This window comes from Candida oxycetoniae (genome assembly GCF_023343755.2).
Source record: "Candida oxycetoniae strain CBS 10844 chromosome Unknown scaffold38, whole genome shotgun sequence".
Classification (NCBI taxonomy): Eukaryota; Fungi; Ascomycota; class Pichiomycetes; order Serinales; family Debaryomycetaceae; genus Lodderomyces; species Lodderomyces oxycetoniae.
The window spans coordinates 66,993-92,430 of record NW_026055469.1 but is presented as its reverse complement, the minus strand read 5'-3'; the positions used below and the strand labels follow the sequence as shown (position 1 = coordinate 92,430).

Below are 25,438 nucleotides of genomic sequence, written 5' to 3'. Positions count from 1 at the left end.
CCCAAGGTGCGTCCTTCTGTCTATTACTGTTCCCCCCCCTCTCTTTTGTGAAGTAAGAAATGGCAGGATCTAGCGCTTCATCTGTTTCAAAAAGGGCGATGAAGGCGCTAGCCAAGGCCAAAACAATCCTAACGCCGGACCATTCGTACGGGAAAAAAATTCAAATGGAGAATGTGGAAAATTATCAAGAGTTATTAGGTCCCTTGATATTCGATACAGAAAAGAATTGTTGGAGCTCTGCAGCTGTTACCTTAACCAACACACTAAATGTTCCCATTAAAGAAGTGTTGAATTTAAAAGTGAGGCCGGGAGAGCCATACTTTGTCGTTTGGTTTTTGATATCGTCGTATTTCCCGTTAATCGCCGCATGTCTCGGTCCATTAGCAAATATGTTATCTGTTATTGCGTTGATACAACACTGGAGGTTGGACACCAAGAACGGAGTATTGTTGCAAGATCCTCACAAGGTGGTTGTCATGAACATCTTGTCTCTTGTATTGGGCATTGTGGGGAACATTTCATTATTGATGAATTTTTCTCGATCGGTAAAGTACCTCATTACGCAACTGATATCGATTGTTGCATGGTTTTTCGCGTCGGTCTTTCTCACTGCCGCCGTATTGGTTACAAAGTACAATGATATTGGTCCCGATATGATTCTCCTGGAAGGATTTTTCTTTGCTTGTTTCACCGCCGGGTACTATATATTATGCATGGTTGTTTTGCTCGTTAATTTCATGGGTTACAAACTAGATAAATACCCGGCAACATTCAACTTGGATCAGAAACAGAGAACGTTGATGTTATATACAGTGTTTTTTGCTATTTGGTCGGTGTGCGGAGCAGTTAGCATGGCACATTTGATTGAAGATCTAACGTATGGTCTGTCGTTGTATTTTTGTATTGTTTCATTCCTTACAGTTGGTTTAGGGGATATAAAACCGGTGACTGCAGGAGCAAAAGTGGTGGTTTTGATATTTCTGTTAGGGGGTGTATTGATAATAGGATTGATTGTTGTTACTTTCCGCTCACTTATCCTTTCATCGGCTTCGGCAGCGATATTTTGGAACGACGTTGAAATTGCGAGAAAGAAGTATGTCGAGAAGTTGAGAAAGGAGGACCGCCACATATTGAATGAGAAGTCCTATCGCAAGATGAGACAAATACGTCACCAAGTCAAACAAAGGAACCTAAATTCTTCTTTGCTACTAACTATACTGGTATTCTTGGCGTTTTGGTTGATTGGAGCATTGGTTTTCCATTTTGTTGAGGGTTGGTCTTACTTCAATGGTGTTTATTTTTGTTTCCTATGTTTGCTAACCATTGGCTATGGAGACTATGCTCCAGCAACAAATCTCGGGAGGGTGTTTTTTGTATCTTGGGCAACAGGGGCTGTTCCACTAATGACTATACTAGTGTCCAACGTGGGAGACAAATTGCTTGAAATCTTTAACACTTTGAGTGAATGGTGTGGCCAGTATCTTTTTGAGCCTGATGAAGCTTATCAATTTAAAAAGAGGGTCAAAAAGCAAATGAAAGAAAGGCAAGATGAGGACAAGATAAGTTTGAGTTCGACTTTTTTCTTGGAAGATGACGTGAAAGATGAGACTGAGGACGAGGAAGAGGAAGAGGACGAGGAAGAGGAAAAGGAAGAGGAAGAGGAAGAAAACGATTTAAAGGATATCAATGAGGATCTTGAGGATCTTGAAGAGTTAAGCAACAAATCCAAGAATGCGTCCACATCAGGCTCATTGCTCAACAAGAAAGTTCGTCAAAAAGCCTTCTACAGAAAAGACGCACATGAAAAGCTTTTGAAGTACTTGAATAGTTTAAGACTTTTAATATTAGATGGAATTACAAATCCACAAAAGAAGTACACATACATTCAATGGCGAAAAACGTTCAAAGCGTTGGGGTTGGTGGAAGCTTCCAAAGTTTTTGATGGTAATCAAGATTATGGAGGGTTCTGGCTCAGCCAGTACAGTCCGCTACGAATGCCTTTGAAAGAGCCAAATTACTTGATATTGAAAGCTTATTACAAAATTGAAGATACTTTGCGAAAACTCATTGAGGAGGAAGAAGATGAATACAATATCTGAGCTTTGAAATATTTTGCCTAATGAGCTTCAATGTCTATTTTTTATTTTCAAAACAAACGAACATTTTATAGAACAGAAATAGATCAGGTCCAATTTCTCTCTCTCTCTCTCTCTCTCTCTCTCTATTTTCCTTTATTGATTCACCACAAGCACAAGAAGATAGCTAAAAATACTACCTACCGCCAACCCTACACTCAAAAAGACACTAGTGAAGCCGCCAGCAGCCTCTTTCTCGTCATCGGTATCACAGTGCTTACCAACAATCATAAAAGACGATGTACACAATTGTCCGTTTGAAATTCCAAACAATAGTTGCAACAAGATATACCAAATATCAGACTTGATCAAGGGTTCGGATACACCTGGATGTACATTACACGTCAAGAACAATGGAATAAACACCAATCTTGCTAACGAGTACGTTATTAATATTCTTGGAGATGTGACAACCATGTTCAACCTTGGGAACCCGCACAGTACCCTCCCTAACAAGTCACCTAGATTCCAAATTAGATAGATAAAGGGTACAAATATTTGTTTGTTGAATAATTTAAACTTCAGCTCAGTATGGTTCGACTCGACAACTGATGCAAAAACAGGAAACGCCAAAGTAATGCTAAAAGTGAAAAAAATGGTCATGACTATGAGCTTCAATTTTGACCATAACTGGAAAAAGGGTACAAATTGCTTTTGTGTGGGTATTGAATCAACCAATTCCTGTTCTTCCTGTTCTTCCCGTTCTTCTTCTTCTTGTCCTTCTTCTTCAGGAAAAACATTGTCGTCTTGGGTGATTTGATCAAGCTTGTGGTACTCTAATCCACTCTCATACTGTGTTACCAAATACAACAAACTTAGGCCAACTATGCAGATCAAACTAGCGGTGATGTAGTACATAAAGACACCAAAGTCCTTTTCGATTTTATGTTTCTCCTCCAGACCTTTTTCACCAACAAGAAGTACTGACACTATAAGCGCACAGGAGGGTAAAACACCCGCTATGGCTTGACCAACCATTACTGCGTTCGCGTAGCGACTTCCCATCACATTTACCATGGCCATAACTCCATTTTGGGCCAAGCATGTAGCTGCTGCAGACAAAAACACCATGAACATCAAGATGATAAAAAATGCAGTATCATCCATATCGATAAGTAGTTGTACAACACAGGTTATTGCCATAAATACAAATATGAATATGGTCATGTTGAGGCCAATATGAACTCTTTTGCGATAATTCACACCAGTTTGTTTTTGAGAAAGATAAAAATTGTATGCTGTTGAAGTAATTGTTGATACTGACATCATCGTTGAAGAGTATATCTTAACGAGAGACAAAGTATTCAGAAACCTGGTCCCATAAAATGCCGATGCAGATAAGAAACAATTCCATGGCCATAACAATGCAACTCCCATAATCATGAATGTAAGATACTTGAGTTGCGATAACTCTAAACTGAATATCTCACCAACCTTCATTATAGTTAGGTCCACCTTCTTCAGCTGCTGCTGATGATGTAGTTCTTGCCCTTCCATGTCTTCGTCATCTCGTCTATTTGCCTCCATCACTACTACCCCCAAGTCCTAACTTTTTTGAGTGAAGATGAAGATGAAGATGAAGATGAAGTAAAAGGAGTTGAAGAGTTGAAGAGTTGACTTTATTTTTCTCTTTATCTGAAATTTCAATTTTCATTCAGGCTTATAAAGACCACCATCTTTTGAATTATCATGTCTTCTGACCAGCTTAAATCAGTCGGAATCGCTACGCTCAAGGGTATAGGTAAAGGATCCAAGGCCCTAGGCAAAGCGGGGTATCAAACATACAAAAAGAGTGAAGCAAAAAGAAAGGGAACCGTATATGTCGAGCCGACTAAAGGTAAAGATGATCATGATCATGATCATGATCGTCATCGCTCCGACGATAGGAGAGACGAATTTGATGAGCACCATTCCGGTTCACGCTCAGCAAGACCGTTACCATCAAAGGAACAGTTGCAGTCGTTTCAACCGCCTCCAAGGAGAAATGTGGATGCTACAGGTGCACCCAAACGTCAAAGTGAGCCATCCAGGTCTAGTACTTATCGACAAACAAACCAAGGGCAACAATACCAAGGGCAACAATACCAAGGGCAACAGAACCAAGGGCAACAGAACCAAGGCTATCATGAGCATGCTATACAAACACAACCCTCTTATGCTCAGGGTCAATTAGCACAAACACCAAACTATCAACAGACACAATACTCCAATCCACAGAACCAACAACAAGTAGAACAAGATTCACAATGGCCAGCAAATCCACCATCGTATACACAATCCCATATTCAGCCTACTAATCATTTGCACGCACAACAACAAGCGGGCACGCCACCGGTCTACGGTTCCAGAAATTACTCTACCCTGTCTTTCCAAGCTGACACAAACCAACCGGGAGTGGGAGTAGGAGTAGGGGCAGGAACAGGAACAGGAGTGGCTGCGCTAGTACCGCCTGCCTTACCAGAACGCGCTTCATCATATACTTCCGTGGCTACCAGTGGAGAAAGTACTTCCACTTCAGATTCTGGGTACAATGCACATGCACTGCAATCTGAAGTTTACAGTAACACATATACACCTTTGAAAAAATCGAAGCCGGATTCTTTTTCATCCGAGTCATCTCTGACTAGGGATGGCCCTGCTCGTCCTGTATCTAGTAGAATATCTTCAAGTACGAGCTATTCAAGCAGAACCACCAATTTGGCGGCAACAGCTTTAGGAAGACCGCTGTTAGATGATCACGACCTGGCGCCACCCCCTTTGCCCTCGAGGAACGGTGCCAAAAATAAAGCTGCGTTTAATCACGTTATTCATGAAAGTCAGCTGGATACAAATTTATCCAAGCCTAATCCACCACAAAAGTATAGGATCAGTAGGGACCTGACTCCATGGAATGAAGACACCGATGAAGCACCTCCAATGCCGGCTCGTCGTCGAGGAAAGGAGGATAATGAATCACCTCCACCACCACCCATGCCTGCAAGAAGGATAAATGTTAACAAACATTATCAAGAAAAAGCACCTCCTGTACAACTGCGCTCTGTTGGAGAAGAAAGAGAACAAGTTTCACCAGCATCTTCAGAACAAGATTACAACAATGTACAGAAAAAGATTCCTCCACCAAAGCCAGCTAAAAAGATAATTGTAGACGGAAGTAGTGCTACGGCTCCAAAGAAAGTTTCCGATGTGCTGAGTGAGTTGGAAAGTATGTTTAAAAAAATGAATGTTGGACAAGATGTAGATTCCAAGCCGAAGCTCAAGATTCCTGCGCCTTTGATCAAACCCAGACCAGCTATTAAACCGAAACCGGAGATCAAAGCAAAACCAGAGATTAAAGCAAAGCATGTACTTAGAAGTACATCCGAGGATAATAACACACTGGACCACCATCCTGTGTCGAGAGCAGCCTCACTGTCACCGTCACTGTTACCACCGGTTCCAAAAGCCAGAAACTATGCAAGATCTGCAATGACTCTTCCGCCAGCTGTCAACAAGGGTCCTCCAGAGTTAGATTTGGAATTATCAACGTGTTGGTTTGCAAACACACAGAGTGGCTTAAACTTGCCAACCTCTTTACGTGGATTGAATTATCAAACAAGTCACCTGTTTACGTCAACGGGACCCTTACAAAAAAATACTAGAATTGTTACAGCTCGATTGAAAGATTTATCAATCATATCATACAAGTTTCAATGGACTTCCAATGATCCACAAAACGTGAAAACATCTATAGATGCTTTTGTTGAGTCGCCGCTTTTGAATGCACCAACTAAGCAAGCACTTTTTTCTTATCATCAGCAATTTGGTGAGCACATTGCTGCATGGTGTGAGTATCATATTGGGCAGAAGGTAGGTAGCGGAGAATGTTGGGATTTGGCCAAGTTTGCATTACAAAAGGGTTGTGGCAATCATGCGTTTGTTTCTCAATATTACACGCATGGATTCCCTATTTTGCAAATCACTAGTAACGGCTATGGTGTGCAATTTTTAAACGGAACCTCACAACTAGACGAAATAAGACGTGGTGATATACTACAATTCAAGTCCTGTAAGTTTGTTGATGCAAAATCCGGGAATACCCAAACCGCAGGAATGCCTGATCACACGAGTATTGTGATTCAGAATAATAATGACGATGACAAATTACTTGTTCTAGAACAGAACGTTAATGGTGTTAGAAAAGTAGTACAAGGCGAGTACGTTCTTAAGAACTTGAACGCTGGAGAAGTAACCGTGTATAGAGCTATGCCCGCAGAATGGGGTGGCAGTTTGAACCTTGGATAGATTTTTTAACACTAAGAAATGAACTTGACTCGGTAATAGTTTTTTTTTTCCTTCCATCTCATCGCATAGAGACAGGGAGAGTATATTTACTTCCATCTATCTATCTATATATATATATATATATATATCTATACTCGAATGTCATGCATTTGGAAGAAGCTGTAGCTCCTTCCCTATCCACTGCTCAAGATGATTCTGCTTTTTCATACGACAAGGTGGTGAAGTCTGTTACTGAGGAACGGAAGCATTTGAATTTGAAGGACCCTTTTGATAAAGATGAGTTAATCTCTTGTATACACAATTACTATTCGTTGGACAAGTTGGTTAAGGAGCTTTCTGTTAAGGATGGGGAAACACTCAAATATAAACGAGTAACGTTGCAGTTCCCCGATAATCTAATTTGTGACTCTTCAAGGATAGTTGAGTACCTCCAACAAGAGTTGAGCCTGGAGCAGAAACTTTATATTTTGGCAGATACTTCATACTCGTCTTGTTGTATTGACGAAGTAGCTGCGGAACACGTAAACAGCGATCTTGTCGTCCACTTTGGAGACACGTGTTTAAACGAAGTGGCAAAGTTGGCGGCATTTTATGTTTTGGGCAAACCCACGGTAAACTTAGAGAACATTTTGACTCAAATTAGAGAAAAGTTTCAGGAGGAAGATAAGGTTGTGCTCATGGCCAATGCACCCCATACGTATGTTTTGCATCTCTTGAAACAGAGACTACCGAACTTTGAGAATTTGATTGTTGCGGATTTGATTGAACCTTTGTCAAAATCTGCAATCATTGATTATACGCCAATGTCAAATGCACGTTTTTCAACATTAAATCGGAGTTTTCCCGTTGATGATGACTTGTCAACATACCATTTGTTCCATCTCACTACACCCGAGGCGCCGCGGTTATTGCAGCTATCTACCACATTTGCAACAGTGACAACGTTGGACCCTTCAACAGGCACCTTATCGCAGGGGCCGTACCCCAACTTGATGAGGCGTTACAAGCATGTGCATATGGTTCGAAGTTCAGGAACTATAGGAATACTAGTAAACACGTTATCGCTATCAAACACTAAGCAATTAATCAATACGATCAAACACAAGGTGAAAGCGGCGGGGAAGAAGCATTATATTTTTGTTGTTGGAAAACCAAATGTTGCGAAATTGGCGAATTTCGAAAGCATCGATATTTGGTGCATTTTAGGGTGTGATCATCAGGGGATTATAATTGATCAAACCAATGAGTTTTTTAAACCAATCATTACACCGTATGAATTGTTATTGGGGTTGAGCGATGAACTATGTTGGACGGGGAAGTGGGTCACCGATTATAAAAGCGTGATTAATGAGTACATACAAGATGACAAATTGGAGCAGCAAGTTATTGAAAACGGGAACAACAGCTCAGACGAGGAACCTGAATTTGATGTGGTTACTGGAAAATACGTTAACACGGCAAGACCTCTAAGACAAATCAACCATCTCATGGTTGAAAGTCGAGAACAGAGCGAAGAGGAGGAGGAGGAGGAGGAGAACAGCCAACTTGTACAAAAGTTTTCAAATACGGTTTCAATACGAAATACAGTGAGTACTTCGGCAATGCACTTGCAAAATAGACACTGGACTGGATTAGGAAGTGATTTTAAAGATGATGACCATTCAGAAGGAAACGAGAGTAGGGGTGAAGGGGCAGTAGTTGAGCAAGGAAGGCAAGGTATAGCCAGAGGATACGACTACACCCTGTGAAAGAGACAACTACTAGAAACCAACTTCAAGCCAACTCTTGTTTCAACTTTTGTGAAAAGAACTGGAATTTTTTTTGTATATATAAATTTATCCGTTCTTTTTTCATTGGATGAAAAAGAAAATAGTTAAAGAAAGCCCTTTTACCTTTTTTCTTCAAATCCTTTTTGCAGTATTCCCAAAGAAGCTCTACGTGAACAACTTGCTACCTATCTTTTGCTAACACTAAGGGCATTTTATGTTCCCAATTTCAAGAAAGAACACATTGGTACCTCACTGGGTAGAAACAGTACTAGTAATAACTGCAATTGTTACCTTCATATCATTTATATTTTCGTATGTCGACTGATGGATAAAAAAAATCAACAAACGCTACCAAATGCTTTTACTAACTTTTGATGGTTTGACTTTTTTTTCAATAAGATTCTTTTTCGTACCATTTACACGACTTTCATACATTTTAGTACCAGGGTTCATTACAGGCATAGTGACTTTATTGGTTGGAGCTTATAACTTGCCACCAAAGGACTTATGGAGCAAATTAGGGGAGTCGGATATTGCGGTGGTTACAGGGGGGTCGCGTGGTTTGGGCCTGGAAATTACCAAGCAATTGTTGCAGAGAAATGTAATTGTATACATGCTTGATAGGCAAGAGCCGGTGCAAGATGATATGATGCAGAATAATCCGAGATTGCACTTTATCAATTGCGATTTGGGTGATGAGGATCAATTGCATAGGACAATAACCGAACTAATTGCGCATTTGCGCAACTCGGATCAATATATAAGCGTGCTCGTTAACAATGCTGGAATCAGGGACAACAAGTCATTGGTTAGACTCGATTTTGAAAGAGTGAAACAGGTGTTCAACGTTAATACCTTGCTGCAAGTTTTCATTTTACAAAAGGTGGTTTCTAACCATCTCAAATACAATGAAAACGGCAAGCTTTCAATAGTTACTGTGTCATCAATATTGGGAACCTTTGCACCGAAAAACTTGTCGATATATTCAGCATCCAAGGCTGCGCAAATCATGTTGCATGATGCTCTCCAGCAAGAGCTAAAGCAACATAAGAGAATCCGACTTTTGCTCGTGACATCGGGACAAATGGATACCGAGTTGTTCAAAGATGTTAAGCCTACGAAGCAATTAGTAGCACCAGTGGTGAAACATGCAGAGTTGGCAAAAACAATAGTGGAAAAAGTTGATATCGGGTTCATGGGCTGTTTGTCCAAACCCTTATATGCCAACTTTTTACCGGGTGTTAGAACAGCACCAATGTTTGTACAAGACTTTTGTCGTTGGGTGAGCGAAATGGACGAGCAAATCAAAGAAGAGAAGGATTAAAAAGGAACAATTTTATTTTTTTCCTTCTTTATTATAGAAGGAGACAGTTATATGAAGCTAATCAATCATTTTTTTTGCCTAATTTATTTACTTCCTTGGCTAGTAACTTTGTAAATTCTTCTCTGTTTAGGTAACCAATGAGGTCAAAGTATTTATTGAATGGAATTGAGCTTTGCGAGCTTTGCTTATCGTTTAACGCCACGGTAACACGATAATTTGGATCGTATTTTCCCGTTGTTGAAGCAACTGTTAGTTTGTTCCCCTTTGAATCGTACCCAATGTATTTGACGTTTTTGTATTTACGATTTATTATGAGTAAAACACCGTTAAGAACAGCGTACAATACACAGGAAACCACGGTGGCCCCATAAATATTCTTGAACTCGTATCTTTTGTCAGCAAGAAACAATAGCCCTGCAATAACCACCGTGACCAATCCTAATCCTAACTTCAAATCGGTCAACATGAATGATTCTTCAAACCCCAATTGCTGCAATATAGATCCTAATTGCTCATCTGTTGCTTTCTGCAACTCCTTTACTGAGTTGAGATTGGTACTCTTTAACTGAGACATTGCCAAATAAAGTTCTCAAACCTCTCACTAAAGCCTAACACCTGCCTCGTTGTATCCTTTACATCACATCTTCCCTCTTTTGTTGATTGATTCAAAGCCCAAAATGGAAAAGAAAAAAAGTTTGTGCTGTTGAATAGTCACGTGATGTTAACGGTGGTGTATATCCATGCCACGTGATATCACTGGTGGTATATATCCGATCCACGTGATATCAGTAGATTCACGCCACGTGATATCGACGGTAATGTATATCCATGCCACGTGACTATGTATTCACGTGACTAAATGAATAGTTTAAAAATGAGCAAAGCGAAAACCTTGAAATCAGGGTCGATGGTGATAATACTTCCCCCCCTCCCCCCATCTTCTTCTTGGTTTAGGAGGGTCCACTGCTATAGCAAGGTCTCTTGTTTTTGGGTTAGAAGCTACCTTTTTGCTGGTATATTTACTTGAGGACTTTGTCTTTACAGATTTGGCCTGGGTTCATTCGCTTGTGGCAGTCTAAATTATGTACTAGGTTTTTTTTTTTTTATTGTTCATGACGAGCTCATCCGGATCAGAGATGATAGAGTTGAAATCCAGCGCTTTGGGCCCTAGTTCAAAACAGCAGTCGGCGCCATTGCTGTCGCTGTCGCTGCTGCTGCTGCTGCTGCAAGTACATTTGGAGAAGAAACAATACCGGAACAAGAAAAATGGTGGTACATCACATAATGCAAATAAGGAGAGAAAGTATGACCACAAGAACGATAGCGAGTTGACTCAGCTAGAATTGCAACTAAGACAAGGCAAAAAAGTCAACGGAAGCAGTCGAAGAAACCAAATATCCATCAACCACTTGCTAGATTTCCAATCGTACGAGGACTCCGATGAGTACAACCAAAAAAAACAAAAAAACCGATCAAGAAGAGGATCTAGTAATCAAAAGCAACGCGTTTTGCCACCAAAATTGCAATTAACGGGAATGAAATTTATAAACGTTAATTTTAAGTTTGTTGTGGATTCGAGACAGTCGTATAGAAAGCAGGAATTAGACCCAAATATACCGGTTGATACTGAGAATATCATATCCATTATTGCTCCAAAGTCGAGCTGTCCAATATGTCTTTCGAGTGATTTGGTTGCCCCGAGAATGATAATTTCCTGTGGTCACATTATGTGCTTGAAATGTGTCTTGTCAATGTTGGAACACGAAGTCCCAAAGGCCAAGAAGAAGGAATCTGCCGCTGTGATTGAAAAGTATAGGGAATGTCCGCTTTGTTTTTCAATTATACGCAAAAGTGAGTTGAAACCCGTGATTGTTGATGATGTTGATGAACGCTTCGAAGTACCAAAGGTCCACGATGAAGTGGTCTTGACGTTAATGGCAAGGGATCCGCAAAGGACGTTGTCCTTGCCTAAACTTTTGAGAGACACAACTCACATTGAAGATTTCCCCAACGCGCGAGATGCAGATCTCGCTCCATACTCGAAGATTTTTAAAGGCGATTATCAGTATTTGGTGGAGTTGTATGAAAAGGAAAAAGAGAATATTGTGGCTAGTCACAAAAAGGAAATGTCTTTGTATGGGGATGAAACTGCATTGGTACAACGAACATTGACTCATATTGACAATGAAATTCTGTCTTGGACAAGTAAGTTTGCCACGCCACCTTCAAAAGACGCCAAGCCACAGAAGAACGAAAACAGCACACATCACCATCATCAACACAATCAACTGTTTTACTATTATGAAACTGGATTTAGGGCCAGCTGTACATATGTTCTTTCCCCACTCGATATGAAAGTTTTGAAGCATACTTATGAGAGATACGAGAACCTACCTTCGAGCGTAGTTGCGAAAATTGAGAATATTAGGTACGAAGAATTGACAAGTGCGACATCCATGACAAAGTACAAATATCTCAGTCATTTGCCTGCAGGGACCCAAATAGGATTTCTTGAATGTTTTTGGGAAAATCATCAGTGCGTCTCTCCCGAAACATGGTCAACCTTTAAAGACGATTTGGTCAAACGTACTCAGCAATCGAGTAAGAAATTTAGAAAAGAAGAGAGAGATAAAAAGAGAGCGGAAAATGATGCAGAGACAGAATTAAAGAATTTTTACAATGATGCAATGGGTTCTGAGAAGTTTGAGGCTATGTCTATTGCTGACATCCCACTTCTACCGCGGTCAACCACCACCACCAACAACAACAACAACAACAACAACAACAATGACGACGACACTGAAGCTGTTGATCTCCAAACAACTGTGTGGGGAACAAAGATTCCAAAGAGCAATATTAATGAAAATGTACCTTCTGGTGAAGATTATGACAACAACGACGATTGGGGTAACGCTGATGAGTTTATTAGAGAAGCGAAAGAGAAAATGATGACTATGGGGAGGAAAAAGAAAAACAAAAAGTTAGTGTTGTTAACTTTATAATAGGAAAAAGGAAGAAAGTAAATATAAAAAAAAAGAAGAAAAAGAAAATGTGATGGTTATGGTCATGGCTACAAAAAAAAAAAAAAGAGGTTTATTGAACAGTTACGGCTGTACTCCAGACTACCTATTCTTTTTTAAAAAAAAAATGGTTTATACCCGCCATTTTATGGTAAAAAACTTTGAAAATTAAAGGACGGATATGTATTGCACTTGAGTATACATTTTCCATTAGATGGAACCAATTTCAACTCGTTTGTATTTTGCATTCAGAATGATTGTCAACTTTTCAAGAAGATTCATCACCTTGATGGTTTCTAAAAATGACAAAAAACTGTTTGGATAATCTGTTTGAACTGTGTATTAGAAAGCTTTCATCCCTTCCAAAAGTACTTGTAGTTCATCTATTAACTTCTATTTACTAATGCACTAAAAAAATCCAAACCAAAATCGTCTAGTGCTGTAGCCAGCAATGGATCTTCATACTCTTCGTCTTCAAATTCATCTTCTTCATCTCCATCGCCATCAACGTGGCCATTTCCATCCACCACGTCCCCAAATTTTGAGTTGGTAATGGAGTCTATTTTTTGTTCCTTCTTTTGTAAAGAGATTACGAGCTGCTGCAACCATGAGTCATATTTTGCCTTGGCGTGTTCATGATCCAATAAACCCAAATCCATTATACGCACAAGTCCAAGCAAGGACAATTTCAAGCTGTAAACTGTTTTTGGGCTTCTTTCCATAAATGTTGTAAGAAATTCAGGAAGGCGATCGCCTAGTATGGAAGCAGTGGCTGAGCCATAGACTAAGGATGCAACAATAACATTGATAGCATCGTCAGCTTTTAAATTATTCAAAACAACATTGAGAATTTCTGGAATGTATGGTTCGGCTTTAGCTTCTAAACATAGTATAAATGTTTGTGCCAATTGAAACACTAATTCCAAATCCACAACGTCGCCATCTTGAGCAAATGCCATTTGTAGTATTGAAAGCATATCGTTTTGCAATCCAGCATTTTCCTGTACAGTTTTTTTCCCGTAAACCAAATAATTAGTTAAACATGGCAACAATTCTTCGAAATACATCAACGCGCCGCCTTCTTCAAATTGTTTGAGCAATAGTTTGAAATTGTTCCACATTACTGGTGTTATTGCTCGTAACAAAAATGTGGCATTTTCAATCAATTCTCCAATCTCGGCAAAAAAATCGTCAATTTGATTAACCAAAACAAATTCAATTGCTGGAGAACAAATCTCTTCCAATCGAATACACAACTCTTGAGAGTTTTCAAATGATAACAATACAGTAATCATTGTATTCAAAAATCCCAAAGCTGCCATAGCTTTATCGCCTTGATCATCGTAATTAGCATCAAAGTCGTCAATATCAAGTTTGGAAGCTTCATTGATCTCTGAAGCTAGTTTCAAAAATTGTTGCACTAATCTAGTCATCAAATCAACTCCAAAAGGCTGTAATTGTTCTGAAAAATTCTCAACACATTCTTGCATAATTACCGAAATGGCATCATTGTCTATTTCATTGGATAGTTCCAATAATTTGGACATGGTATTTAAAATTATATTCGACAATGCTTGTTTGAACTCGTCATTGACAATAAATGCTTGTATTGATAATGCTGTGTTGAACTGAACTGGTAAAGACGCATCTTCGTCGTCAAAGTTTTTCAATATACTGTTGATCATGTTAAATAGAGTCTCTCTGTTGCTAAATGTAACTTCTGCAAATTGTGAACAAACCTCAATGGCCCTTGCCTTTAGAAACTCGTGTTTGGAATCTAGGTTTGGTATTATTAAACTTGTCATAAGCGGTTCCATTGTACTATCCTTGGGCAAGTACCCTGAAATACTACCTAGAATTCTCATAATACCATCCTTCCTCTTTGCAACTTCCAATGTTTCATTTTGTTGCTGCAACTGGGTCAACTCATTTTGAATTAAATTGCTAATTGGCGGTAAGCACAAGTTTGGATGTTTATACAATGCAGTTGCTATAAACCCTAATGCTGCATATTCGGCATTATCATAATCTCCACACAGGTCAAAGCATAAACTAATATACTCTTGTGGATCTTCTTCATACACCTCAAGCAAGAGATCAGAGGGAACAACGATTGGATATATCAAGTGCGCAACTAATGTCTCAAAATGAGGTTGGACCAAACTCCAAACGGAGGCTTCACTAACACAATGGCTCAAAAACTCCAACAATTGATATAGTTCGGATGACCCGATCCATCTTTCCCCACTACAATATTCCTTTATCACTTTTAAAAAATGGGTAAGAAAATGTGGGATAAACTCATTCAAGAATAATGCGTGAAATTCCGGATATATGATTTTTTTGCTTAATGAGTTTGTTGATGCATAACGAATGAATAATCTCAAAATATTGGCTACTGCCCATTTGTAACATTTTGAAATTTGTAGTAAAGATTTCTCTTGTTCAGAAGCTTTAGAGTTAACGACATATGATGGGGGTCTCATTTCAATGACCGAGGCATGAAACTCTCCCCATTGTAAGATTTGGTCCTTTTCTCTTAGCAAGTTGGGTATCTCATAATATGTGACAAATTTATAACACTTTAGGATTAGTTTCAAGATCTCGGCATTGATTTCCGTAATCTCTTCTCCTCCTTGTTGATGACTGGCAACTATGGACTGTCCCAATTGCAATAAATAGGGAAATGCTTGTGTGATTATGGGGTCTAATTTATCCTGCCTGCTTTTGTTATCGGACCATTTGAATTTTCTAGTGATTTCTTCCAAACAAAGTATTGCCGTGTACAAATACTCATGGGATTCCTTCAGCTTATGCAACAACTGTCCCGTTTGTTCCAACAATTGGCTCCAAGAGTCGAATTCCACATTGATCAACAACCTCAATGCTGGCAAGAGTTGCTGCTTAATATTATGGTCACACACAAAAATAACGGGGACTATGCGTTCCTTAACAATAGGCTTCTCATCAGCATCTACTCTCAATGGGTTTTGCACATCCTTGATATTCCAAAACTTAACCACTCTATTCTTGAAATAAACCGCAGCAGCTTTCTTGATGTGGCTCGGGTATTTGCTACTTTCCAATATATCGAGACAAACGCCTAAAAAACCCGGCTGAACAGACAATGTCTGCAAGTTCTTTTCCGCTTCATTCCGCAACTGCTCATTGGCCTGTAAAGTCCCTGAAAAGCACTCAAATATCAAGTTTGCATTCATTTTTCAATAAAGGGAACCCCTTGCAATAAAAAAATAAATTTTTAAATTTAGAAAATATCGAAAAATTCAAAGTTTCAAAGTTTCAAAAAATTTCAAAATATCGAAAAATTTCAAACCCAAGTGGTTACCAAATACAGCGAAATTATTTCCAACTTGAGACAAGCACACCCTCCAACTCTGATTTGTTATCCCTCAAAAAAGACTTGTTTTCAAATCAACTATAAACCTCTTTCCCTCTGATCATCTCATCTCACCTTTTTTTTTTTTTTTTTTTTTGACGAACTTTAAATTTAGTTGTGCTACCATGTGTAACGATATTTGATGGAACAAGCTTATATTGGAAGAAGGAATAGAAGAAGAAGAAGAAAAGGAGAGGAAAGAGAGTTGTTGGATGTTTCAGGTGGAAATGAGAGGTTAACACTGTAACACTATCCAACTATTGAGCGGAGCGAGCTTAGACTATCGAGCAAAGCGAGATAGTCTAAAGAGAGTGTAGATGAAGAGAGCCTCTAGACTATCGAGCAAACTCTTCATACAAGCTCTTCACACTATCTCGCTCTGCTATATAGTGGAGCACGCTAGCTGCCACTGACTGTTCTTGATATAAGCTTTGTAGCAGTTTCTAGAGACGATAATCAGAACTTAAAGAGACTCTATATGAAGCATTTCCAGTATAAAAATTTACGAATAAAAAAGGGAGAAGTTGTATAGGAACTTAAGCTTATATTCTCTCTATAGACAATCGAGCAAAGCGAGAGAGCCTCTAAACTATCGAGCAAAGCGAGATAGCTAAAGAGAGTGTAGGTGGAGAGAGCCTATAGACTATCGAGCAAAGCGAGATAGCTAAAGAGAGTGTAGATGGTGAGAGTCCATAGACTATCTCGCTTTGCTCGATAGTCCAAAGAGAGTGTAGATGGTGAGAGTCTATAGACTATCTCGCTTTGCTCGATAGTCCAAAGAGAGTGTAGATGAAGAGAGTCTATATCACTCTGTATCCTGGGTGTTTGACATTTTATATTATATAGGTGTCGTAGCTCTATGTCGTATCATGTCGTGTTTATCATACTGACGGTAAGTCTTGTATGTTTCATGTCGTGTTTGTCTTTATGACGGTGTTGTATGTCTGACGGTGGTGTACGTTTCATGTCGTAAAATGCCATCGCCAATGCCAATGCTAATGCCAATGTCGTGTGTCTCATGTCGTGTGTTTCATGTCGTGTTATCGATGACGTATCAAAGGTAGTTGACTCTGCAAAAAAGATTATAACAAAATATGTAAACAAAGTATATGACAAAGTATACGAAAACAAAGCCTACAAGGTAGTTTTATATCCTTAATGGAGTGCCGATAGTGTTATAACAAGTTACAAAGTGTTGCTCGATAGTGTCTAGTAAGTGTCTAGTAAGTGTCTAGTGTTGCTCGATAGTGTCTAGTGTCTAATAAGTGTTGCCCTATAGTATCTAGTGTCTAATAAGTGTTGCTCGATAGTATCTAGTGTCTAATAAGTGTTGCTCGATAGTATCTAGTGTCTAATAAGTGTTGCTCGATAGTATCTAGTGTCTAATAAGTGTTGCTCGATAGTATCTAGTGTCTAATAAGTGTTGCTCAACTATCTCGCTCTGCTCGATAGTGTGTCGTAAGCGTTACTCGATAGTGTCGTGTCTATAACTCTTCGTCAACACTTTTGCTTGGTTGTTTCAACTTTGTTTGCACTTTCTATCGAAACAGAGTTTTCGTCTCCAAAACATCTTTACTACAAAAAACCTTATCAACCATAGTTACAAATAGAATCAAATTTAAACGGTAAATATAGTTATTATTTTCAAATAAAACTTTATAAAAATATATTCACGCAATAGCTTGACACTATCTCGCTCTGTTCAATAGTGGAGCAACACTTTGTACCTTGATATGTTGATATGTACCCCGGAAAAATGACTTTGTATCTTCTTGTTTGTGGATTGCCTTTAGTGCATATAGCAACATGTGCTATTTTACGAGACAATTGGTTCCATGTCATTATATTCTTTTCCCTTGTTCCTTTTTGCAATTCTTTTGCGTAGTATTCTCCAATGTTGCATCCAAAGTTGATGGGTGCAAAAAAAAAAAAAAAACTAACGGGTTTGACTTTTGACCTTAATTTTGATTTCCGAGTAGGTCACCATATTAAAAGTCACGAGAGAGCATTTCCTAATGGAAAACTTTTTCTTTGCAAAATCTTATTTGTACCTATCTATTGTTTTTATTTTTCATATACCCCAATTACTTAAAATACCTTGTATTCCTGACCTCCCCTAGAGAGCCAAAGAAAATAATACCAGGGTGAAAAAAAAATTTCTTCAAAAATAATACCACCATGAATAAAAATTCTTCAAAAAAATAATACTCTTTTGAAAAGGTTAATTTGTAGCTAGGCGGGACCTAAAAGACATGCTCGTAACTTAAATGGGTGGTTACAACGCTCGTTTTGAAATGGGGAGGATTCAGATAATATCATACCACTTCAAATTGAGTTGGCTTCTTCTTTTTTTGGTTCATTTTTTTTTATTTTTTTTGAAAATTAAGTGGGTCTGATTTCGTAAACTTTCATTGCTAAAAGATCAACTTTACTCGTGAGAAAGTTTATTACGACTAGATGAAAAGCTACGTTTGGTCACTTTCTTCCAGTACGAAATACAGTTTTGGGAAAAATCGTTTTGAATTCAATATAAATACACCACGATGTTCTTGTTTCGAATGGATAGTTCAGAAACGTTTTCTACAGCTAATTCACATTAAGAATGTATTCCCCAAACCTATTGTCGCTCGCTTTAATATTCTTAGGTGTAGCTGATGCTACTTCTATATCAACATCTGAAATCGTCAGTGTACCTAATGGTGATGGTAACTATTGCGATTATGCAAACACTTTTGGATTAAATCCAACAGGATACGATTGTTACGGCGTTGATGTTCCTTATGATATTTACTCCACTGACGAGTTGGATTTGCAAGATTCCCTTTCAACGAGGGAAGACTTTGCTGGTGAAGTTGAAGAAAGTACTCTCGATACCAGGACATTGAAATACTACCCAAAGATGGATTTCAAGGTTAAAAAAGTTCAAAGGGTTGATGACAAACATTTCAAGATTACTTATTACTGTAAGACTCATTATGATCCTATTTCATTTTTGTCATACGTCAAAAAATCCTTGATTCAATGTACTTGTTTGTGCTTAGGCTCAAAATATATGACATCAGTCAAGATTCATGGTGACAAGGCACCATACAACTACAATAACCCATTTGACCACGAAGCTTCTGTTATTGTTTTACCAAGCTACCACGACGGCTACTACTGTTTACCAGATGATTTTGCAATTGAGTATGATATTCAAGACAAGAATTGCGGATGGGTTGATATCTTTGAGAAGAAGTTCAAATTTGTTTGCAAGAAGATTCACTTTATTAAATCTCTTAAATCAAAGAGAACATTGAAAATATTATCAGCATTCTTCACAAAATTCTCAGCCCTTAAAGATAATAAATACAGAACTACTGACTTAACTTTGCCTAATTATTGTTGGAAAGCACCTAGCTGTGATGCATACAAACCAGCTACAGTAGTAGAGCCAACTACTGTGGTAGAACCAACTACAGTAGTGCCTGTTGTAGAGCCAACTACAGTAGAACCTGTTGTAGAGCCAACTACAGTAGAACCTGTTGTAGAGCCAACTGAACAACCTGCTGAAGAACCTGCTGAAGAACCTGCTGAAGAGCCTGCTGAAGAACCTGCTGAAGAGCCTGCCGAAGAACCTGCTGAAGAGCCTGCTGAAGAACCTGCTGAAGAAGAACCAACTGAAGAAGAACCAACTGAAGAAGAACCAACTGAAGAAGAGCCAACTGAAGAAGAACCTGAAGAAGAGCCAACTGAAGAAGAGCCAACTGAAGAAGAGCCAACTGGAGAAGATGACATTATTACCGAGGAAACTCTGGTACCTACTACAGCTGAAGTATATGAACCTTCATTCACTACTATTACAATTACTGATTGCTCTTCTGAATCCGATGGTTTAACTACATACTACGAATGTTATACTGAGATTGAAGAAGAAGTACAGCCAGTTAAACCAGCTAAAACAATCATCACTGTTATTGAAAGTGCTCCATGTACCATTGTCGAATCCGAAGACGTGGTTACCAAGACTGTCACCGAGGGTGGTAAAGCTCAAGAGGTCTATGAAACAGTTACTAAAACTATTACCTTAGATGGTGATACTACCGCAGCAGTTGCCCCAGCAGTTGTTGTTCCAGCAGAAGTAGACGAAGATTACACTGTAACCGAAATGGTTACAGTCTATGTTACTGAAACCGCTGCTGATGGATCAGTAACAGTTTACCCTGTTGAGACTGCCGCTGCTGTTGCTCCAGCTGCTGTTGCTCCAGCTGATGTTGCTCCAGCTGATGTTGCTCCAGCTGCTGTTGCTCCAGTTGAGGTTGCTCCAGCTGAGGTTGCTCCAGCTGATGATGTTGCTCCAGTTGATGTTGCTCCTGCAGATTTCGCTCCTGCAGATATTGCACCTGCAAGTGTATATGAAGGAGCTGCTTCTAGTAACGTTAACAGTTTGAAAGCATACATTACTTGTGCTTTTGGATTGGTTTTCTTAGCCTTCATTTAAATTGACAATTGTTGATACCCCTTGATCAAAAGAATAGTTTTGTTTCATTATGATCAAACAGAGTTCAATTTACTACTTTCATTTATTTTCGGTTAATGATTGAAAAATCAAAGAATATGTTAGAAGTTTTCGACTGGTGTATTTTTCACAACTTTTATTATTTCGCTTTTGATTAAGAGGTGTTTGTTATTTTTTTTTTAAAGAAACAAGTCTGTTTATAATTATATTTTTTATTTTGATTTAACGCCTATTATGATCTTTTCCTTCTTCTGTCCCTCTTTCCCTTGACCATGTGTTCTGAATACAGAAAATAATATGACAAAATTTGTACACATCATTGACTCATGTTGGAATTCACCAATAATAATAATATTATTCACAATTACAAAAAAAAAAAAGAAAGTTATAAATGAACCACCTCTACAGTCTAATAAATGCTACCGTTCAAACTGAGTTACATTTACTTCACCCAATCTGAACTGATAGTCGCCCACTGGTTGTTTCCGTAAAAATTAGAAATACGTCAAAATACCTCGTAAAATATTAGACCTCGTATTTTGATACATTATACATTTAGTTTTTCCGAGTTATGTATGATTTCTTAACTACTTTTGCGATACTAAGGAGGTACACCCCCTATTTTTTTAGAAGAAGCAAGGCTTTTATTAAATCCGAGCACATTTGTTTTGTGTTATCACTATGTTTTTCCAGAGTGTGTTGTGGGATGATGGAAAGACAGTGTTTGTTTTTTCAGAGACAAGTGTCCCAAGCCAATTGTAAAGACAATCTACGCCAGTTACTGCCACAATTGCAAAACCGTGTTGGCTCGCTTCTTGCTTTCATATCAGTATAATGCAATATACACGTATTCTCTTAGATACAAAATAGATGTATCTAAATACCACATTCAGATGAGTTGGAATCCGTTTCATTCTTGATAATCTCTTATAACTTTTGTAATGAGAGAAAGAAAAAGTCTACTGAAACACCTTCAAATAGGTCAAAAAACTGGTTGTATAAAGTTCTTGTACAAGTATACCACCTAACACAACAGCAACAAATCTCGGAATTTTGGAGTAACTCATATTCGTTTTCAAACAAATATTTTGCTAATATTCTAAAAGAAGTTGATATTATTATAAAATACCTACCTAATCCAATGACTAAAAGACCATTTTGATTTCATCTGCTAAAACTCAAACAAATTTACAAAGAAATACTGACATTATCTTAATAGTTCATTATTCTCCAAATCCAACTTTAAATAGAATTTTTATTTTATCATTCAATCTTCTCTAATAACTTATTTACTTTTCATCTCCTTCTTTCGTTTTTAAAGGCTCTCTGGTATTTTTTGTTCTAGGCCAAAGTGAAGGCAATCTAACCACCTGAAACCTTGGTTCTACGCATCTTTCAATAAACCAGGTCCTCAATCTGTTTTCAACCAACGAAGATATTTTTGGTACATCTTGCAACTTTGCTCTAGACCCAATTAAAGATTTAACAACAAATTCCAATCTATAATCAGGAGAAAATGAAAACATCAACGCGGTGCCAGCACCACCAGCACCAGCACCGATAGTATTTTTATCATCATCGCCTCGTTCTTTGTTTGCATTTCCGTTCGGTATTGCGCCACGAATGGACTCGTGTTTTATCTGATCCAACATAAATTCTTGATCATTAGTGTTGATTAAAGAGACGGTTAAACACCCGGAAAACCGAACTATAGAAACAGTTAAAGAAACTGGTAAAACTGCGGTTGACGGTCTTGGGTGGTTTAGCAACAATTTTGTTTCTACACCCAATGTCAATGTGTCCGACAAATCAACGTCGATTTTCGCCTCTAGCCTTCCAGTGTCTTCATTGCTATGCTTTATTCTGCAATTCGAAAAAATTGGAAAATCATCGCCAACATCAATTTCAGTGAGAGTGATCCTATCTAGGAATTCCGGTAATTCGCTGTTATCAAGAAAGTTATTTAATGAGTGATAAATGTTATCGGCTAGTAGAGCTTCCGTCCTCAAATGTGATATTGTCTGTGCAATTAGTACGTTAAACCAATCCAAGGATTCCGAGGCGTGATTATTTACATCATAGTAGGTTTTCTCCAAAATACTAGAGACTTTGGCCTTATTGTTAAGTAATCTTTCATCTTCCGTTGATGATTCCAATAGCTTTCCGGGGCTCAGGTATCGATCTCGCTTGTGCAAAGGTTTCTTATCTCTTTTGACTATTACGCCTGCAGCATCCTCAGCTATCGTCTTCGACAGGGAGGCCGTAGAGTCTGCAAAGACAAAGAATTTGATGAAAACAACTATAATCAATATAATGCTTAGTTGACCAATGACTAGTCCTTGGGTGAAGCCCCAGTTATAGTTGGGCAAGAACGCAGTGTGCGAAGCTTGTAAATGCTGATGCCGCTGCTGTTCTTGCTGCTCCTGAATGAGCAAATCACGTTGTTGCTGTTGAAGAAGTAACTCACGTTGCTGTTGAAGAAGCTCCTCCTGCTGAATCTTCAATTGATGCTGTAACTGAACCAAATGCTTAGGCTCTATATCCTCGCCATCCTTAAATTCCAAAGAAGGCACTTCAAGAAATGTGTCAAAACCACTCATCACTGACTCTTTTGCCTTGTTAAATCAGAGTTATTCAAAGCTATATCTCTTATCTCATGGGGGGTTCTTTTTTTTATATTTTTGAAAAATTTTGGTGCATACAAATTATATATACATACAGAAAAAAAAAAAAAAAACTATAAATTATCAACTTACTCAATAAGCTTACAAGATTTTCTTTTTTGGAGTCCTTTTTATAGTGGAAGTCTTTTTTGGCGTTGTGCTTTTACTACTGCCAACTGCCTTGACTGGTGTTGTATTTTCTATGACGGTATTAATACCACTGGCACTGGAACTGGAACTGCTTCTCCTTCTAGCCTTTCGAACAGGTTTAATTACAATAGGCTTTATCTCTTCATCTGAAACTTGATCGAGGTAGTCTTCACCTTGTATCCACTCTAAAATTGCCTTTCCGGCATTATTCAACTCCTTATTGGCGTTGCCGATATACTTTGATGCAAAATCGGTTAATGGTGAGCCACTCTTGTTCGATATGGAATCTTCGAAATCGCTTAGGGATCCACTACTGCCCCCACCATTTGCAACAAAGTTTTGTTTGCTTTGATTCTCCAAGTATCGCTGGACATTAAATTTTTTCCCTCTCATAAACTGTCTAATCTCAAAATACAAATCGCGACTAACATTGTTTATATTCAGTTTATTTTTCATCCAATAGGTTCTAAAGTCATTGATGTGCTTTTTAAATTCCAACTCATTTTTCTTGAGCCAACTCACATTCAATTCTTCTCTAGTTGCACCTCTGGCAAAGTTTCTCATTAAGTACTTGTCATAGTCTCGTATAATCTTTGTTATTATATCGGACGTTGAAATCCCGTCAGTTCTTTGAGTCGTGAGGAACTTGCCTTGCTCTTTGATTGGTTTATAAATATCGTCGCTATCGGCGCTTGCGTATGGCAAATCATCATGCGCCACATAATCGATTTTGTGCTCCTCTAAAAACTCAGGAGTAACACACCAAGGCGCATCGGCAATCACCTCGTCTACCCATTTACAATGTTTCAAAGTTTCGCATCTTTGTTCATCTGTCAAAACTGTCAAACCTTTTCTTTTGTGTGTTTCCTTATCTGAAGGAACTCCACAAACTAGCTCAACATTGTCAAATGCCTTCTTAGCTTGTTCGAGCTGTTTCATGTGACCCAAATGAAATAGGTCAAACACACCGTCAGCATAGATTCTTATTGGTTTATCGTTTGGAGGGATATTGAAACGATATCCTCTAGGCCTAAACTTCCTGTACTCTGCCGGCAATTCTGCATCCAATTTCCTTTCCTTTTCTTCAAACTGCTCTTCTTCTTTAGTCCTTGTTTTCCTTTTTTTAGTCACTCTTTTCTCCTCGTCAATATCACCGCCCCTGTTACTATTTTCCCCGCATTCCCCTTGGTTATCATCGCTACTTGATTTGCCTAAATCGCTTCCTTCGTCAAGCCCTCTCTTTTTCTTATTTCGCTTGAATAACGAAGAGATTGAATCCATTGATAGTGTCCTTGTAAGTGGCGCATCATTGGTCTCCTTTTCAATGGCCTTTTTCCTAGTTAATCTCGCCATCTGGGGTTACTATCTCTAACTTTGTCAAACCCGTGTGTTCTGCCCAGCTCAAGTAAACGTCACTTGCCTGTTGAAAGCTAATATATATAGATATATAATTGCTGTCAAGATGTAATGTGATTGTTTCAGAATCATAACTTAAAATCTTGAAGATTGTCGGATATCTAAAATATTTTCTTGCGACATTTCATTTGTCTAATTTCCACGACATTAATTTATTAAAATAGACGAGATATGAAAACACACTTTATGATGAAGACAAGATGGAATCATTTCAAAAGTATTTAAGAGTGGTTCAAAGCTATTCATGAGCAGTTTCCTGGTGTATATTTGTATAGTCTGTAGCTTCAAATTTAAGTTGTAAAATCATGAATCGCAAGCATTCTATCACAGACGTAAAGACTATCAAACCAGCTGAGTTGTATCCTTGGGTACGCAACAACAATTCGCCACATGGTAAGTTTGTTGTTGTTGATGTTAGAGATGCGGATTATGCTGGCGGACATATTCGTAATTCCTGGAACCACACTATTGTAAAATTTCATCTAAAAAATGCTTCGGAGCTTCACGAGCGATTGTATTGTGAGAGGGTCAAGGCGGTTGTGTTTCACTGTTCGCTTTCGCAGTCGAGAGGTCCTAGAGCAGCATTGTTGTTTTTAAGATCACTCGATCATATAAAAGATAAACAATTGAAAGACTATTTTGAAAATGATGTGCATATTTATCTTCTTATCGGTGGGTTTGCAAAATGGCAAGAGCTATATGGCAACGATCCTGATGTGACCGAGGACTACGACCCCGAGATCTGGAGACAAACCATGAGCATTTAGAGGCGACTAACAAAGCCG

The 25,438-nt window shown here is 38.5% G+C and overlaps 12 protein-coding genes across 12 annotated transcripts; 7 read left to right on the top strand and 5 right to left on the bottom strand. All coding sequences in view use genetic code 12, as the record gives it.

The window, feature by feature from the left end:
- Positions 1-59: 59 nt before the first annotated feature.
- Positions 60-2,099, top strand: TOK1 (Tok1p; the record flags this gene model as incomplete). Its single annotated transcript, XM_049325200.1, has 1 exon — positions 60-2,099. The coding sequence occupies one exon, from the start codon at positions 60-62 to the stop codon at positions 2,097-2,099; it is 2,040 nt and encodes a 679-aa protein (XP_049179152.1).
- A 132-nt stretch (positions 2,100-2,231) lies between these two features.
- KGF56_003825 (nucleoside transmembrane transporter) lies at positions 2,232-3,662 on the bottom strand (the record flags this gene model as incomplete). The annotated part of the gene is made up of 1 exon (XM_049325199.1): positions 2,232-3,662. One exon carries the CDS (start codon positions 3,660-3,662, stop codon positions 2,232-2,234), a length of 1,431 nt encoding a protein of 476 aa, XP_049179151.1.
- A 162-nt stretch (positions 3,663-3,824) lies between these two features.
- On the top strand, positions 3,825-6,416 carry MUC1 (Muc1p; the record flags this gene model as incomplete). Its single annotated transcript, XM_049325198.1, has 1 exon — positions 3,825-6,416. The coding sequence occupies one exon, from the start codon at positions 3,825-3,827 to the stop codon at positions 6,414-6,416; it is 2,592 nt and encodes an 863-aa protein (XP_049179150.1).
- Positions 6,417-6,559: 143 nt separating this feature from the next.
- Positions 6,560-8,164, top strand: KGF56_003823 (DPH2; the record flags this gene model as incomplete). The annotated part of the gene is made up of 1 exon (XM_049325196.1): positions 6,560-8,164. One exon carries the CDS (start codon positions 6,560-6,562, stop codon positions 8,162-8,164), a length of 1,605 nt encoding a protein of 534 aa, XP_049179149.1.
- Positions 8,165-8,540: 376 nt separating this feature from the next.
- KGF56_003822 (uncharacterized protein) lies at positions 8,541-9,509 on the top strand (the record flags this gene model as incomplete). Its single annotated transcript, XM_049325195.1, has 1 exon — positions 8,541-9,509. The coding sequence occupies one exon, from the start codon at positions 8,541-8,543 to the stop codon at positions 9,507-9,509; it is 969 nt and encodes a 322-aa protein (XP_049179148.1).
- Positions 9,510-9,570: 61 nt separating this feature from the next.
- On the bottom strand, positions 9,571-10,083 carry SPC2 (signal peptidase complex subunit; the record flags this gene model as incomplete). The annotated part of the gene is made up of 1 exon (XM_049325194.1): positions 9,571-10,083. The coding sequence occupies one exon, from the start codon at positions 10,081-10,083 to the stop codon at positions 9,571-9,573; it is 513 nt and encodes a 170-aa protein (XP_049179147.1).
- A 538-nt stretch (positions 10,084-10,621) lies between these two features.
- On the top strand, positions 10,622-12,511 carry KGF56_003820 (uncharacterized protein; the record flags this gene model as incomplete). The annotated part of the gene is made up of 1 exon (XM_049325193.1): positions 10,622-12,511. One exon carries the CDS (start codon positions 10,622-10,624, stop codon positions 12,509-12,511), a length of 1,890 nt encoding a protein of 629 aa, XP_049179146.1.
- Positions 12,512-12,915: 404 nt separating this feature from the next.
- NMD5 (Nmd5p) lies at positions 12,916-16,946 on the bottom strand (the record flags this gene model as incomplete). Its single annotated transcript, XM_049325192.1, has 2 exons — positions 12,916-15,632; positions 16,814-16,946. 2 exons carry the CDS (start codon positions 16,944-16,946, stop codon positions 12,916-12,918), a joined length of 2,850 nt encoding a protein of 949 aa, XP_049179145.1.
- A 1,582-nt stretch (positions 16,947-18,528) lies between these two features.
- On the top strand, positions 18,529-20,406 carry KGF56_003818 (uncharacterized protein; the record flags this gene model as incomplete). The annotated part of the gene is made up of 1 exon (XM_049325191.1): positions 18,529-20,406. One exon carries the CDS (start codon positions 18,529-18,531, stop codon positions 20,404-20,406), a length of 1,878 nt encoding a protein of 625 aa, XP_049179144.1.
- Positions 20,407-21,713: 1,307 nt separating this feature from the next.
- On the bottom strand, positions 21,714-23,024 carry KGF56_003817 (ERMES complex subunit; the record flags this gene model as incomplete). Its single annotated transcript, XM_049325190.1, has 1 exon — positions 21,714-23,024. One exon carries the CDS (start codon positions 23,022-23,024, stop codon positions 21,714-21,716), a length of 1,311 nt encoding a protein of 436 aa, XP_049179143.1.
- Positions 23,025-23,189: 165 nt separating this feature from the next.
- On the bottom strand, positions 23,190-24,590 carry PCT1 (choline-phosphate cytidylyltransferase; the record flags this gene model as incomplete). Its single annotated transcript, XM_049325189.1, has 1 exon — positions 23,190-24,590. One exon carries the CDS (start codon positions 24,588-24,590, stop codon positions 23,190-23,192), a length of 1,401 nt encoding a protein of 466 aa, XP_049179142.1.
- Positions 24,591-24,958: 368 nt separating this feature from the next.
- On the top strand, positions 24,959-25,420 carry KGF56_003815 (phosphatase; the record flags this gene model as incomplete). Its single annotated transcript, XM_049325188.1, has 1 exon — positions 24,959-25,420. One exon carries the CDS (start codon positions 24,959-24,961, stop codon positions 25,418-25,420), a length of 462 nt encoding a protein of 153 aa, XP_049179141.1.
- Positions 25,421-25,438: the final 18 nt, after the last annotated feature.